At 35.6% G+C, this 17379-nt stretch overlaps 1 protein-coding gene and 1 pseudogene across 17 annotated transcripts in view; both read right to left on the minus strand.

Moving 5' to 3' along the window:
- SPICE1 (spindle and centriole associated protein 1) overlaps positions 1–11110 on the minus strand; it is a 66318-nt gene extending 55208 nt beyond the window's left edge. For 2 of the 17 annotated variants that reach the window (XR_001517605.2, XM_015595409.2), the window contains exons 1-2: positions 10499–10755; positions 3090–3188 (exon numbers count right to left, since the gene is read on the minus strand). Coding sequence is in view for 14 of the 17 variants with exons in the window: in XM_015595409.2 (XP_015450895.1) it covers positions 3090–3188; positions 10499–10522 (123 nt within the window). In the remaining 3 variants the exon portion in view is untranslated. The other 15 variants (XM_025051245.1, XM_015595424.2, XM_025051246.1 and 12 more) reach the window with 10 other exon arrangements.
- LOC112485359 lies at positions 9029–9146 on the minus strand (annotated as a pseudogene).
- Positions 11111–17379: the final 6269 nt, after the last annotated feature.

The following is a 17379-nucleotide window of genomic DNA, read 5'->3' on the forward strand; positions in this document are numbered from 1 at the left end:
AGAAGAGATGTAATACTGCTATTTGCGACAACATGGATGGAACTCAAGATAATCATGCTAAACGAAATAAGCCAGACAGAACAAGTTGAAAATCACATGATATCACCTATATGTGGGATATAAACCTAAAAGCAACAAAGGAACAGGACAAACAAACAGAGACTCATGGACATGGACTATAGACCAGTGGTACCAGAGGGTAGGGTATGCGGGGGGTAGGTAGATGGGGTAAAGGGGGTCACAAAAGGGAGCAGGGGAAGGGTGAAGCGGGTAAAAGGGATCAAATATATGGTAGCTGAAGGAAACTGGACTTTGGGTGGTAAACACACAATAGAATATGTAGATGTCAAATGATAACGTACACCTGAAAATTATATAATTGTATTAACCGATGTTACCCCAATAAACTTAATTTAAAAAGATGATAGATAGATAGATAGATAGATAGATAGATAGATAGATAGATAGATAGATAGATAGATAGTTAGATAGACAGATAGATAGACAGATAAAGTTTATTCACTTTTTTGTGTAATTTTCTTATAGGAAAAATTCTCTTTAGACTAAGTTAAAAAAACCTGTTTGAAATCAGTTTCAGTTTGTTTTTTATGAAATTCATTTTCCTTTTTTTCAAAAGCCTTCTTTCATTAGTTCAAGCTTTCTGTACCTTTTTTTTACATGCCAGAAGGCTCTCAGTTAAAAGACTATATTTAATTAAGCATGCTACGATGCTACGCTCCAAAAAATATTTCTTTGAAGAGTTAAAGAGTTTGATCATCACATTTTAGCAAGATAAAATTCCTATTTTAAATTGAAATAAAATTTTTTTATACTTTTACATAATATATATTTACATAATACATAAAATAAATGTATTTAAATTGAAATAATTGTAAATTGTTATTCAAACTTATTGTCATACTTTTTTCACATTCTTCAGAAAGTTATATCATACCTATAAATAGATATTGTTCATATATGTGTATTTAGGTGTGAGTATGTACTGGATTTTAATGGCTGAAAATGAATTGAAAATCCTGGGATCAAAAAGTCTTTCTTTTCACGAAGCAGTATTCTCAATTTCAACATTAATATGGATAATTTTTAGATGTCTTGTAGAAAATAACAAACTATTTTTAGGTCTCTTACCAAAAATAAAGACTAAATTCACCAAGCAGGCATACATTATACTATAAAAACAATGAACAAAACAGGGTAGTATATAATTCAAATGAGTATTAGATAAATTTGTAATTTTCAAATTGTATTCAATGGAATAAAGCACTTCTAAAGATTCCTAAAAGATAAACTGTGATCACTATAGAGACGTTCAGTTTCATGCAAACACCTTAAGCATAGAACATAGCATAATAAAAGATGAAGTTTGTATAATGTCATAAAATGTGAAAATAGTCACTTAAGTTAAAAGGTACAAAATCAGTGTGGTGGGGCTACCACAGTGCACAACTCCAGGAGGTACCATTAATATCCTAATCAATATAACAGTATCCCCTTGGTATTGTGCAATGTACCACCTACACAGCTCTAAGAGCAGCTCTGCAATTTGGCCCTTTACAAAATGACTTCAGCCATTTTGTTATACAGAATTGGTAAAGCAGGAAATAAAATGAGTTTTACTTCTAAAAGAAATATGGACAACTGAGTCTGGTGAAATAGCTTTTGCTGTATTCAAAGATTTAACTTTTTGGCTATAGTTTATATTTAGCTCGAGGTTTTCTATACTAAAACTTTTCATATTGATTTAGAAAAGTACAAGATCAACTATAAGATCATGAGAATTATTTTTAGTAATCATAATAGAATTCAGGTATATCAGTGATATGCTTGGAATTAGTTCTCATGAGAGAAAATATAATTTCATTAATATTACTGCCACTTAAAACTTTTTTTTTGAAATTGCCTTTAAATCCAATTTTCTGAATTGCCATTTCGGAAAACACCTCACTGTTTTTATCAAAACAGTATTATTCAGTTTGATCTCTCCTCTTTCATTCACCATTCTTTCCAAATGGCTTATAACTATTTTCAAGTTCAGTCTACCTTCAAAAAACAAAGGAGATAATAAAAATATCATAAGTGAGAAAGGTTCTGATGCAATTTCAAAGGATGGATTTCAATTATGTTTTCAGCAATAGCAGTATATCAGAATACTGAACTTCCCAAAGTAACCACTCTGAAGGGGACAATACTTATGTTATCATGTGCATTTTTTTTTTCTTTTAATCAGTTTCATTATCTTAGAATCACACCCTTATATTTTATAGCAAATCAGACAGCAACGAAGTAATCTAAACACAGAGAAATCCCTGTCCCATTTCCAAAGGTCATCAGTTTGTCCAAGATAACTGGCTAAGACAGTTGGTCGCAAATCTAAAAGTCCCTGAGATCCAAATTAGTCCCTGACTAGTTACTCCTAAAAACAGGAAGTACAGGCACCTAAAGTCTCCTGCTCCAAACCCAAATACTGGGCTGCAAAAGATAAAAATGCCCTTAGTTAATACCAGGCAGCATTCAGGGTGGAAGCCAGGGATCATGTCCCAAGTACTTGAGACTTGTTTAGTATCTTAAGACAATCTTTGTACTGAAGTAACCAGCTTTTGGAGGTGAGCAACAAACAATCTGAGGGGTAAGAGAGCAAGGATCACCCAATTTTTCAGCCAAAAATGCCACTCATATGATTATGGTATCACTGGTTGCTATGGGCAAATCTAAAAAAGAACTACAAAGATCCAGACATCAGTGACACTGGTTGTAGTTAGAGTGGCCTTAAAGCAGTGAGTTCTCAAAGTAGAGTTGGGGGAAGCGGGGGAGGTGCTTTTAAAACACATTCCCCATCCCCTCAAGATTCCAGTTCTTCAAAAGAAGTAGAGGTTACAGCCTGGACACATGTATTCTAAAAACAACTCCGCCAAAAATTCTGCTCTTTCCTCCAAGACCTAGGCTGTAATATGCCCAGAAACCCATCCCACTCTATTACATGCTGAGCCCCATTGAGAGCACCATGCTGAGTGACGAGGGCCATTCCTCCAGAGTAATGTTACATTGCTTATCATCCCACCTAGACTTACATCCCATTCTTGCTTCACTGGTGATTTCTTCTTCTTTACTTTCAGGGCTTTCCTTCCTCCTCCCCGGGGACAGTAACGGTTCACTCTGACAAATGACATCTAGGAGTAGTAATATATCAAAATTTTAAAATATAAGAAAAACTAGTAATTAAGCATCACCAGAGAGGGAAAAAGAGATCTAGGAAAATAAATTTTAAAACATCAGAAGAAAATTTTAAGCATAATAAAAGGAATAGGCTACCAAAAGACTTGGTTCTTTCACTACACAATTAATAGAAAATTGATACTGATAACCATGATAAAAGAGGTTTCAAAGCAATAACTTGTACATATTTGCTTAATTAAAAACTCTAGGAATGCAGAGCACCAGGACAGTAATCAAAAACTTTTTCATCAATTATATAAATTCACAATTAATAGAAAAAATGTCAGTCATATGCTAACAGTATGAATACAAGAGGAGGAGGCCAAAAGAGAACTGGAGTTCTTTTTTAAGTATTCTAACATTCAAATCACTACCAGATACTCATGTGCCTACCTTAAATAAGGTAGCTAAATTTTAGAGAACAAATGAGTTACAATACCATTTCTAGTCTATTTTTCATATAATACTAAATAGAAGTGATTATTAACACTAAACAAGAATTTGAAAACTGCCAACATTTGTTCAGCACTCTTAAAATAGGAATGCTAAAGACACTGGACTAAACATTACACAAAATTAGAAAAAGACTCAGTCCCTGAACACTAGGATTTTACAAGACTTATATATATAGCTTTTAAAAAGCAACACATATACATGACTCCTATTCTAGAACATCTTTATACAGCTAATCACAGAACTTTCAAGCTGACTCCCTTACTCCAAAATTATCATAAAACAAAGACTCCAGTATTTTCTTTAAGTACATATTTTTAAAAATCATTTAGTCTACTGTAATAAAGATGCCTAAATCCAAGTGTTTCTCAAGTGTGTACCCTCAATCTTCTTTGCTTTCTGTCCTATCTCACTCTTACCAAATTTACTCTTTAAACACAGTATCTAATTTCAGGGTTTACAATGCACCAAAGGAGATAAATCATATACGACTTAGAAAATAACACAAGTTTTATGATGGTGCCAGTGATGGTAGTGATGATGGTGATGATGATGACAATGGCGATGGTAATGATGGCATTAGCTAACATACACTAAGTGCTTTCTACAGGTACTGTTCTAAACTCTTCCCACATATTACCCACTTCAATCCTCACAATAACCCCATGAAATATTTACTATTTATTACTCGTTTTGAAGATAAGAAATCTAAGGGACAGAGAGTTAGCCAAATGTGAAGGTCATGCTGTAGGTGTAAATAAATACCATTTAAAAAGTTATGAAATGAAAAAGAAGTCCAAAACAAACAACTACATTTATGGTCAGTTTATATTCAACAAGAATTCCAAGAAGCAATTCAATGGGGGAAAGAACAGCCTTTTCAATAAATGGTGCTGGAACAACTGGATATCCTTTTGAATAAGAATGAGGTAGGACCCCTAACTTAAATGTAAGAGCTAAAAGTAGAAAAGACCTAAAAGAAAATAAAAACATCAATCATCATGAACCTTGGGTTAAGCAACGGTTTCTTAGATATGACATAAGCAACCGATGAAAAAATTGGGACTCCTTCAAAATTAAAAACTTCTGTGACTTAAAGTACACCATCGAGGAAGTAAAAAGACATCCAAAGAATGAGAGGAAATATTTGCAAATCATATATCTCATAAAGAACTTGTATCCAAAATATATAAAGAACTCTTAAAACTCAACGATAAAAACACAAATAACCTATTTTTTAAAGGGCTAAAAAATCTAAATAGACATCTCTCTAAAAAAAAAGATACTTCAAAGAGCCGATACATACATGAAAAGATATTCAACATCATTTGTCATTAAGGAAATGCAAATCAAAATCATAATGAGATACCACCTCATACCCACTAGAATGTTTATATAATGAAAAAGATGAAAATCACAAGCATTAGTGAGAATTTAAAGAAATTGTAATCCTCATATATTGCTAGTGGAAATGTAAAATAGTGTAGCCTCTTTGGAAAACAGTTTGGCAATTCTTGAAAAAGTTAAACACAGAGTTACCATGTGAACCAACAATTCTAATCCTAGGTAAATACCCAAGAGAATTGAAAACATATGTCCATGCAAAAACTTGTACATGAATGTTATAGCAGCATTATTCTTAATAGACAAAAAATGGAAACATCTAAAATGTCCACCAACTGATGAACGGATAAATAAAATATGGTATACCTATACAATGGAATATTATTTGGCAATATAAGGAATGAAGTACTGATATATGCTATAACATGGATGAACCCTGAAAATATTACACTAAGAGGAAGAAGTCAGATACCAAAGGCCATATATTGTATGATTCCATTTATAAGAAATATCTAGGAAAGACAAATCCATAGAAACATAAAGCAGATTAGTGATTGGCAGGGTCTGGAGGGAGGAGGGAATGGAGAGTGACTGATAATGGACATGGAATTTCTTTTTGGGGTGGTGAAATGTTCTACAATTAGATAGTGGTGATGATGGCACAACTCTGTAAATACACTAGCCCCGCCTTCTCCAAAAGGAATACATTTCAAGACCCCCAGTGGCTACTTGAAACCATAGACAGTACCGAACCCTTATACATACTTTTCCTATACATACATATATATGATAAAGTTTAATTTATAAATTAGGCATGGTAAGAGATTAACAACTATAATAATAAAATAGAACAATTAATATACTGTAATAAAAGTTATGTGAATGTGATCTCTCCCCAAAATTATCTGTAGTTTTCCATTTAATATTTTCAGACTATAGTTGATCGTGGGTAACTGAAACCCAGAAAGCAAAACCATGGATTAGGGGAGACTACTGTATACTAAAAACCTATGAATTGTATACTTTAGAGAGGTAAATTTTATGGTATGTGAGTTATATCTCAATTAAGCTGTTATAAAAAAAATGAAAAAATATAACAATTGTTTAGAAAAAAGCTTTCTAATGTATCTTTAACCACTTAGATCTTTACTCTGCAGAAACAGAAAAATCAAAATGTCAGTAAATCTATTTGGTGAATTATGCACTATTAAAATTATATTAAAGAATATCAATAACAGGAAAATACATAAAACTTTAAGTGTAAAAAGTTGAATACAGAACTCTGTGTATAGTATATTCCCAATGATTCAATATAATTAATAAACACTTATCTGTGCTAAGAGCTTCACATTTAATCCCACAATCCTATGAAACATGTACTTTCTTCAGAGGCAATATAACAGTGGTTAAGAGAAGAGTCTGAAACCAGACAGTCTGGGTTTACATCCCAGCTTTGCCACTAAGTATAAAATGGAACTAATTAAATATATAAGGTGCTTAGAACCCTTGTCTAGCACATACTAAATTGTGTATAAGGATTAATGATGACGATGTCAGTAACAACAACTATTAACCTCCTTTCCCAAATGAGGAAATGGGGCTTAGAGACATTAAGTATATTGCTCAAAGTCACACAAATAATAATGGACAGAGCTGGGAACTGACACTCAAAACCAAGTCTGACTGACTAAATATAATGCACTTCTAAAAAACATTACTAGTATTGAGTTATCTCTGGTCAGTTCTATATTTTCTAAACTTTCTATAATAAGCCTGGGTTACACATAAAATAATTCATTTCAAGTTACATTATTTAAAATATACTTATTCAGAGGCTGAAATTCCACCAGCCTCAATTCTGAAAAATCAACCAAGAATGTGAAGTATGCAAAAGCAGTTAAAAGGCTCATATACTTGTTTCCTTCATTGATGAGGCTATCAATAAAACAATATCAAAAATTTATGAAAATCAGTATTTTTTATCATAGCTATTTGTATACCAATAGTGACTTCTGATGGTAAATACAGTGTATCCAAACAAAAATGCTTTTCTTAAGCAAAGTGATAAGAAAATTAATATAAACAATTGATCAAATACATGAGTACTGTTTGGGTGAATCTGAAGTTATCAACATGCACATAAGAAAATGTAACAAACAAAAACAGTAGTTAAACTAAGGTATATGCTATGGTCTGAATGTGTCCTTCCAAATTCCTATGTTGAATCCCAACCCCCAAAGATGATGGATGGTCTTAGGAGGTGAGGCCTTTGAGAAGTGGAGCCTTTGGGAGGCGGGGCCCTCATGAATGGGATTAGTGTTGTATGAAAGAGGCTCTAGAGAGATCCCTGTCCCTTCCACTATGGAGGAGACAGCAAGAAGGTGCCAGCTATGAACCAGGAAGAACATGATCATGCTGGCACCTTGATCTTAGATTTCCCAGCCTCCTGAACTGTGAGAAATCTATTCATTGTTTATAAACTACCCAGTCTCTAGTATTTTGTTATAACAGCCCAAATGGACTAAGAGAGGAAACGACTGTTGCTATTTTATTTTTCCACTTCACTTTGGCCCAGCAAAGCTGGGATGACCCTCAATGAGTCGTGCCACTGTATAATCCCTTAACCTTGAGTTCAGGCAGGACCTGTGACTGGTTTGGCAGGGGCAGGGGGTGGGGTGGGGGGTATATTTTTTCTTATAATTTGTTTTATCCAACAAAATAAGTCAAATGTGAGGAGATGTCATTCATGTGATTACGTTATATTATACAAGTCGTACAAAGCAGCAAGAGATTCTCTCCTGCTGGCCTTGAAGAAACAAACTGCCATGTTGTTTATGACTGCCTATGAAGAGGGCCATGTGGCAGGAAACTCAGAGAACTGTGGGTAGCCTCCAGCAGAAAGTCAGTAAAAGGCCGAGATTCCTCAGTCAGACAGCCACAGAGAAATGAATTTTGCCAACAACCCGAGTGAGGTAAGCCTGGCAGCAGACTTTTACCAAGTTGAGCCTCCAGATGAGAATACAAACCACCAACACCTCAGTCACAGCTTTGTGAGACCCTAAGCACAGTCCCTAGCTAAACCACATCCAAACTCCTGACCCACAGAAATTATGAGATATAAATGAGTATTGTCTTAAGCCACTAAGTTTATGGTGATTTGTTTTACAGCACAGGAAACTAACAGACTGACCAACTCTAAATTCCAGCCTGTTTACAGTAAGATCACAAAGGTATAATTAAGCTGCTATCCCATCTCTGGAGTGCCCTTCACCAACAAGAGAGGCATACTTCCTGAAAGAGAAGCATACTTCAGCACTTTGGTTTACTAAGTCCCAGTAACACTTCAAGCTTCTATAACATGAGGACCATCTTTGCACTGAGAAGTGTTCTCTTCATCACCAATAATGGTGACCACATTTTTCTTAACCAAGGATCAGACTTTGTGAACTTAACAAAGGGACTGTGTACCACTTATAGAAACCAGATATATAAAGGAGCTATAGTTTACATGCTGGCATGTGAGACTATAGAGATATTCTGATGGTATAAAGTGCTAAGGAGTCTAATAATAAAATCAGCACAGCCTAGAAAATCTAGGCCTGTTTAGAGAAAATCGAAAATACTAATAGCTTCCTAATTGCTAAAATTATTGGTCCCTTCTTATTTCTCAGGCCTTTCCAGCTCTACAGACTCCCACTCCTGGAAGTCTCCTCTCCTTTGGTTTCCACGATACTCTTTCTCCTGGTTTCTCCCCTAGTCTTTTCTCCTTTTGTTTGCAGCCTGTTGGTCCCTGCTCCATACCATCTAATCAAGGATCTTTACCCAGTTCATCCCAGTGCCCCTGTATTTTCACTGGACACTCCCTCTCTTTATTCTATAATTGTTTGGGGTTTTTTTTAATTTTTTAATTTTTTAAGCGAGGCAACCCTTGGTGGACCTCACAGATTGCAAGGACCTTGTCAGCTTACAATCCCTTTTTTGTATTTTTATTTTTTTACACCTACAGCACCTGGTCTTCATGGTAGTCTCCCATCCAAGTACTAACCAGGTCCAACCCTGCTCAGCTTCTGAGATCAGACGGGATCAGGCTTATTCAGGGTAGCATGGCCGTAGACTATAATTGTTTTTGAGTCTACCACATGCCAGACACCAGCAGGACACTGGAGATAAAACAGGAAACAAATCTAATATGGTGCCAGCTCCCCTGGAGCTCACTTTCTAGATTACCAAGAACTTCAGATCCTCCCACCAACGGGGAGTTCACATTCTCCCTCACTGATCTCATCCACTCCCTTGAGTAAAGTTATAAATGCACTGAGTACACAAACTGTGAAATGAGTTCCAAATTAAGGATTCACGCCTTTCTTCAAAACATCAACGGTTCATTTCCAACTGCCTTCTGTATACATCCCCCAAATATCTCAAATACAGAAGTCAAAATACAGCTTATTACCTATGCCCCTCTCCCTGCCAGCCTCTAGTTCTTGATATATAATTGGCTTGTTCAGTAAATGTCTGCTGAATTCAGCTGAACTTACAGAATTACCATGCTTCTAGTTGCTCCAGTTTAAAACCTTCTTGTATCATAGCCAGATACCAGAAGCTATTCATTCTTTCTCGAAAATACCTCTCTCATATGTGCCCTCCTCATCTCTACTACTCATGCTTTTTCTGGGCTTTCACTATTTCTCCTGGTCTGCCTTTCACTCATTCACTTACTCACTTCATATTATTTCAACAAATATTTTGAAAGCACATGCCAAAAGCAAGGCACCAGATACAGCAAGAAAGAACAGTCCGCAGAGCTTAGAGTTTATGGGATAACACTTAAATGAGTAATTGCAATAATAGCGTATCATAGGAAGTGAATTCAGTGTCATGAAAATACCTAACTCACTCTACATAGTTAGAAAAGGCCACTTTCTCCCTCGAATTCCCTCAAAAAATGTTTAAGCAGAGGGCTAAACTATGAATAAAAGTTAGAAGTGGGGGAAAGAAAGAATGCTGGGCGTGGAGCAGGCATTTACAAAGTGTGTGAGTTCAGTTTGACTAACAAAGATTTGAGAAGATGAGAAGCTAGAATGAGGATTTTTTAAAAAGCAGAGGCCAGATCATGGCCTTGTGGCCACAGCAACTTGAACACTATCCTAAAAACCTACTGGAAGCCACTGAAGGATTTTAAGCAAAGAGAGTTATGATGGGATTTAGAAAATCCACTCTGGCTAGTGGAAAACTGATCAAGGAGAAACAAGGCCTCTTTCCAAACACTGTCAATCCTACCCAAATAAAGGGCTAAAGTACAGCTCAAAAGATTTTAATAGCTCCTCCTTGCAAAATGGATTCCAACTCAGCTTAGCACTCAGATACTCTCTTCCCGTCCCCTTCTCCCCGGTGTGGCCAAGCTGACTTTTCTTTCCAGTCTTTTCTCCTCTCACCTCTCCCACACATCCTAACACAAAGCTCTCACCTTCACCTTCATATATAGTTCCATTCTTTACGCTCTGCTTGGAACACCCTTTCAGACTTTCATCCCCATCTCCACGGCGTTAGTTCCGACTCACTTCTCAAAACTCATTCAAGCGGCCCCTCCTCAAAACCTTTTCCTAACCAGATATCCAATCGACTTAAATGACCCTCTCTGTCGCCGAGTGCGCTTGGTAGTCGTACTCCCACTAGACTGTAAACTCCTTGTAAATTCTATACAGAAGTACCCGAAAGCGGTGCACTGGCTCCCACTCGGGGTGCTCCTAGAGGGCACGCGCTAGACACAAACACACCCAGGCAACGCATCTTGACACGCAAATATACTCTCAAAACACAGAGTCGCAGGCGCGCTGTCTGTAGTAAGGATCCTCTACCCAGGTGCTTGGATCCCGAGGTAACAGAAAGACGCCGTCACCTTTCCCCCCGCGCTGCAGCACGAACAATAAGGCTTGGTGGGGCTGAAGGCTGCAGGACTCTGCCGGGTCAGTACAACCTGCCTTGCCGTTTTCCGACTGTTGCCTCCACCACGACTAAAAATCTCAGGTTCCAGAACTGCTGGGCCCGCCACAGGCTAACGTAGACCATCGCTTCCGGGATGTTGCCTAGGTTACCGGAGCCCCGCCCCACTCCCCTGCGTATTTCCGGGAGGCCAGTGCGCAGGCGTCCCCCAAAGTCTGGCATGGGCTGTGGGACTGAAAGGTTCTTGTGTGTTTTACCTTCGTTCTGTGTACCTGGTACAGGGTTCTAGGCAAAGATTTTGAGGGTAGGCATGTAGCATTACCAGTTTCTCGTAAATTATCTAAAGGAAAGATATTACTCTGTACACCAAGCTTCACATATCATACTTACTTGCTTTCACCTCTATTTATTTTAAAATGTTTATTACCACCTATCAATGTACCAGAGACTATGCTAGGTTCAATGGAGTCTAAAAACAGGTAAGGTCCCCGTCCAGAGGAAGCTAACTGCATAGTAGCAAACAGCTATCAATGACACGAATGTGAAATTAAAACTGTGACAAGTGCTAAGAAGTAGGCATACTAACTAAACACTAAGCTTATAGGAATATTTGAAATGTATTTTGGAAAAGCTGGAAAGCAGGGATGAGTAAACTACCATGGAAAGGTAGAACACCCCTACAAAGAGAGCCTCATGCAAAAGTGTGTGGCAAGTGCAAGGGATGGGGAAAAGTCCACTATGTCAGGAGTTCAGAGAACAGTGGGAGCTTGGTGTAAGAGAGGCTGCCCTAAGAGGCTGGACTCAGGACAGGCATAGCTAGGTAGGCAATTTTAAGTACTTTAAGGTTTCGTTCAAAAACAGAGTTAATTTGCTCTAATAAGACAACTTCTTTTAGCCTCTGGTTTTCTACTGTGAAGACACATCCATATATGGATCAGCATACACCTATTCAACACCTAGATGCAAAAAATTAAGGAAGTTTGATGTAAATATAGTAAATGGTCAATCAATACAATCATCCTCTACATACATCTCCAACTCCCTGTCTCCCTCTGAGTTACTGTAACATTTGGCAAAACCATAATCCTGGCACTCCCAACACTGTATTTTCTAAGTGCCTGCACCTTTGGAGCAGAAACTGGAAGAAGAAAAACACTCCTGCAGGCTTTAAGTTCATGATCACTAATTTTAAGTGAGCCCCTAAAGACACCTAAAGACCATATTATGGTTTTGTGCTCCATTGATTCTCCTACCCTCCTAGATGACAACTTTATACCTTCTCACATGCCCAAAATATCTTCCTCTGTGCTCAGTCTCAACCAGTGACCTTGCTTTCTACTTCGCTGACAACATTGAAGCAATCTAAAAAGAACTTCCATAAGTTCTCATCACGAATTCAATCATCCTACCTGCATTTTTACCCAGAAACCTGCCTTTCAGAAGCTCAACAAAACCCAAACACAAGGAAAATAAAGAACATTACATCAGCGTATATAGTAATCTAGAAGGCAGCAGGAAAAGAAGACCAAATATGAGATAAATTGACTTCCATTAAAAAAGCTATAGAGATAGGTCTGTTGAGGGTAGAGTACTGTGAACGACACTCATTCATATGGTCACCAGGACTCAGAGCCAACTAAACAGTATGTAATACACACACACACACACACACACACACACACACACAAAATCAAATTGTTCATAATCAGTGATAAAGAAAAAATCTTAAAAACAGCAGAAAAGTAAAAACATTTCAGAGGAACAAATCTAAGGACATCATATTTCTCATTAGGAACACTGCAAACAAAAAGACAGTAGAACATCTTAAATGTATCGAAAGAAAAAAAACTATTAACCTTGAATTCTATATCTGTCAAAAATATTTTTAAAATGAGGATGAAATAAATGTTTCTACATATAACTGATAGAATTTATCACCAGCAGATCCTCACTATGAGAAAAATGTTAAAGTAGGTACTTCTAGAAGAAGAAAAATATCAAATAGAAATCTGGATCTACACAATGAAGAACACTGAAATAGCTACAGGGATAAATACATGACTATTTCTCTTATTATTTAAATCTCTTTAAAAGATAATTGACTATTTAAACATATAATAAAAATGTATTTTGAGGTTTATAATATATGTAAAAGTAAAATGCATGGCAATAATAGCATAAAGGCCAGAGGAGAGAAATGGAAGTATATTATTGTAAAGTTCTTATACTACCCCTGATGCATTATAATATTGCTTGAAGGTAGACTGTGATAAGTTAAAGATGTATACTATAAACCCTAAAGTCATCACTAAAATAATAAGAGTTATAGCTAAAAGAGATGATATCTCTTAAAAGAGATATTATAAGAAATTAAAAATAGTTGATTAATCTAAAAGTAGCCAAAAAGGGTGCAAAAAGGGCAACATGACAGATGAGAAAAATAGAAAACTAACAGCAAAATGATATATTCATATTAATTATTACATTAAACACCGAACGAAAAGGCAGAGTCTGTCAAGTTGTATTTTTTAAATTGCTGCCTATAAGAAAAAAAATACATTAAATATAAAAACACGAGTAAATTTAAAGTACAAGGATGGAAAAAGACATCATGCTAACACCAGCTAGAGTGGCTTTATCTATATTAGACAAAGTATATTTCAGAGCAAAATATATTACTGAAATAAAGATCATTTTATGATGGTAATGGGGATATTAAATATAAGTATATAACAATCTTAAACACTTATGCACTTAATAAGAAGATTTCAAACTAAATGAAGCAAAAACCAATAAAATTTCAATATGAAATAAAGTCTACAATTATAGTCAGAAACTTCATTGCCTCTCCCTGAATAATTTATAATATAAGCAGGCAAAAATTTAGCAAGGTTATAATAGACTTGAACAACACTATTGTTCATCTTGACCTGATTGACATTTATAGAATACTAGTCACAACCAGGAAGAACACACATGCATCTCAAGCAAATACACAACTTATAGCAGGAGGGACAATAATCTTGACCATAAAACAAGTTTCAATAAATTCAAAAAGATTCAAGTCATCATAAGTATGTTCTCTGACCACGATGTAATTAAATTAAAAATCAATAGCATAACAATTCTTGGCAAATACCTCAAAATTTGGGGAAAAATAATATACTTCTAAATAAGCCATTAATCAAACAAGAATTCAAAATAGAATGTATTTTGAACTCATTAAAAACAAAAATACAGCCTATCAAAATTTGCGGGATGTAACCGAGAATAGTACTTCAAGAGAAACTTACAGCACTAAACACCTATATTAGAAAAGAAGGTCTCAAATCAATGACCGTGGCTTCTACCTTCAGTAATTAAAGAAGAGCAGATTAATAGCAAAGAAAGAGAAAATAAATAATGAAGATTAAAGCTGCATCAATAAAACAATAAAGCAAAAGTTATAGAGAAAACCAATGAAACAAATAGCTGAATCTTTGAGAAGATTAATTAAATTGATAAACCTCTAAATAAATTGATCAGGGAAAATTTACATGTAAATTACCAGTATCAGAAATGATAGTTGATAGGTTCTACAGATACTAAAAGAATAATATAATATTTTGAACAACTTTATGGCGATAAATTTGACTGCATAGATAAAACAAACAAATTCCATGAAAGACAAAAATTACCAAAGCTTTCTCAAGAAAAAAAAATGGATAACTTGAATAGCCCTATCAATAGTAAAGAAACAAGTTATCCGCAGTAAAAAAAAAATTAATAAATTTTTTAAAATCTTTCCACAAACACTCCCCTCCCGCAAAACAAACAAACAAAAATGCACAACAGGCCCAGATGGCTTCACTAGTGAATTCTACCAAACATTTGGGGACAAAATATCACCAATTCCACACAAATACTTTCAAAACAATTAAGGAGGGAATACTTCTTGACTTACTCTATGAGAATAGAATTACCCTGATACCTAAACCAGAGAGAGGCATTACCAGAAAAGAAAACTACAGACCAATATCCCACATGAATATAGATAGAAAAATTCTTACCAAAATTGTAGCAAAACTCATTTAGCAAAGTAATCATGTTGAGTGAAAGAAATCAAAAAAAAGAAAAGAAGAGTATATACTGCGTGAGTCTATTTATATAAGACTCTAGTAAATATAAACTGACATAGTGACAGAAAACAAACCAGTCATTGCTTGGGAATGGACAAGAAGCAAAGAGGAAGTAGGAGAGAGATTTAAAGGAGTAAGGAAATTTTAGAGAATGATGGATATATAGGTAATGGTTTCGTGGTGTGTATGTATGACACAGATGATACGTATGTTTTAAATATGTGGGATTTGTTATGTGTCGATTATACCTCAAGAAAGCTATTTATTTAGGTCTCTCTAAATGGTTTAAATATAAGCCAGATATATTCCCCAAACCATAAGATGTCCTGCTTCTACTTAACTCACCTCCATCTTGCCCATCCCAACTTCTAATCAGAGTATTTCTGAAGCCTTCCCTTTATTTCACTATAAGTATTTTCCACATCCTTCCTGTTTTTGAGTTTCTACCAAATCTAAGTGATGATGACTCAAATGCTTCCTATATCAAACTCTGAATAAATAGTCTCTGTTTATTCACATGTCATACATAACTATTGTTTCCATAACTACTTATATTTTTATGATATTGATTTTTCTTAATATTGGAAAGATTCACTTTGAGTACTACAATGAGATGAATCATACTTTTTGTATTTTTCAATTTTTAAAATGTAAAAATACCTAAACTTGGATATAAATCATATGGATCTCTGATTGGTCGTGAGAGACAAAAAAATAGGGAAGCTGTCAGTTATAACCAAATCATGACTGTTCTGGGCTGATTGTTGCAGAGGTTATGATTTGGCTTCCTGGACTGATTGCTGCAGAGACTGTGGGTCAAATTCTACTGCTATGTATGGTCTAGCCTTTGTGTGTTTGAATATTCAGTCTCTCAGTCCCTCATTTTGGTCATTCTCCCACTTGCAAGAATTTGATAATTCAAGAAAGGCTAGAGGTCCACATCTTCACCGTTTGAGATATCTAGTTGTCCCCATAATCAACTGTATTGTAAGATCTTCTCAACCTTTTTTATTGTTACATCATCATGGCAATCATCTGACAAGTAAGCAGGTACACAAAAGCATTTAAGACTCTAAATAGAATAGAAAGGACCAAAATTATGGCCATTATAACAAAAACAATGACAATTAATATTCTCTACGAGATATTTCAGAACCAGGAACCCCAATTGCTCAACCCAGGCCTAGAGAATAAACCTCATAAGACATGAGGATCAAATTTACAGGATCAAGTAGCTTTTTACCTAAGACAATGCATAGCTTATTTTACTGCGCCTGTTTTATTAATCCAATAAGTAGTACAGATACCACCATGTCTAGCAAACAAGAAATAAAGAGGATTGCGATTGTCTACCATTGCTCACACCAATGACTTAAGACTGATCTGTATTCCATCTAGAGCTGAGGTGATATTAACAATTTCTTTCCAAGTTAATAAGTTTCTTATAGTCTTTTCTGTTTGTGTAATTTTCACCATTGAGAAAACTGGTCTGATTGTTAGGATAAACAAAGAATCAGTAACTCCTCCAGATAGAGTACCTGAACAGTAAAGGGTGCCTCCTTTAGGAGCTTGTATCTGAGTCAGAATTTCCATCCTTGGTGGTTTATAGAATTAGAGTCTCTGTGTATAAATAAGTCTTGGAATACTATTACTAAAGTGTATGAAATGTTAGTCTGAGGCAAACAAGACCATGTGTCCTGCCTGCAAAGAAAGTAGTAACCTGTAGGGGCACATGGAGATCCTTAAAAAAGATGTTGATCAAAGCCTGAAGAAACAAGGCTGTACATATTTGGATTTCTATTAGCCTCTTGCAGGTAGCAAAGTATTTAGCCTATCACCCTACAAAGGTTGTTGAATTTAAATTGAGAATTGCTTGGGGTCTGATAAATAGATTGTGATAATTGTACTTTTTCTGAGAGAAGGAAAACTAGCAAAATCATAGGTTAATGTGTTTCAGTTCACTTGTTCATGTAGGTGCAAGTGGAACCACCACTGGCTATAATTCCCTATGATTTCATTTGATGAGAGTGGAATAGTCTAGAGGTTTTTATAGTGAGGATCCAATGATAGATGGCATATCCAACAGTTAGTGAGATTGAGGGCAGAGGCGACTATTTGGGATAACCTATGAATGGTGTTGGAATGAGTATGTTTTGACCTAACAATTACAATAAAAAAGGGGGAGAAAGAGAAAAAGGGCCATTAAGGATAGAAAACACTAGTGGTTTACATTAAATAAGAAGGAGAATGCTAAGAAATAAGCAAGTCAAAAACAAAACAGGAATCT

This window comes from Pteropus alecto, unplaced genomic scaffold (genome assembly GCF_000325575.1).
Source record: "Pteropus alecto unplaced genomic scaffold, ASM32557v1 scaffold270, whole genome shotgun sequence".
In the NCBI taxonomy this organism is placed as follows: Eukaryota; Metazoa; Chordata; class Mammalia; order Chiroptera; family Pteropodidae; genus Pteropus; species Pteropus alecto.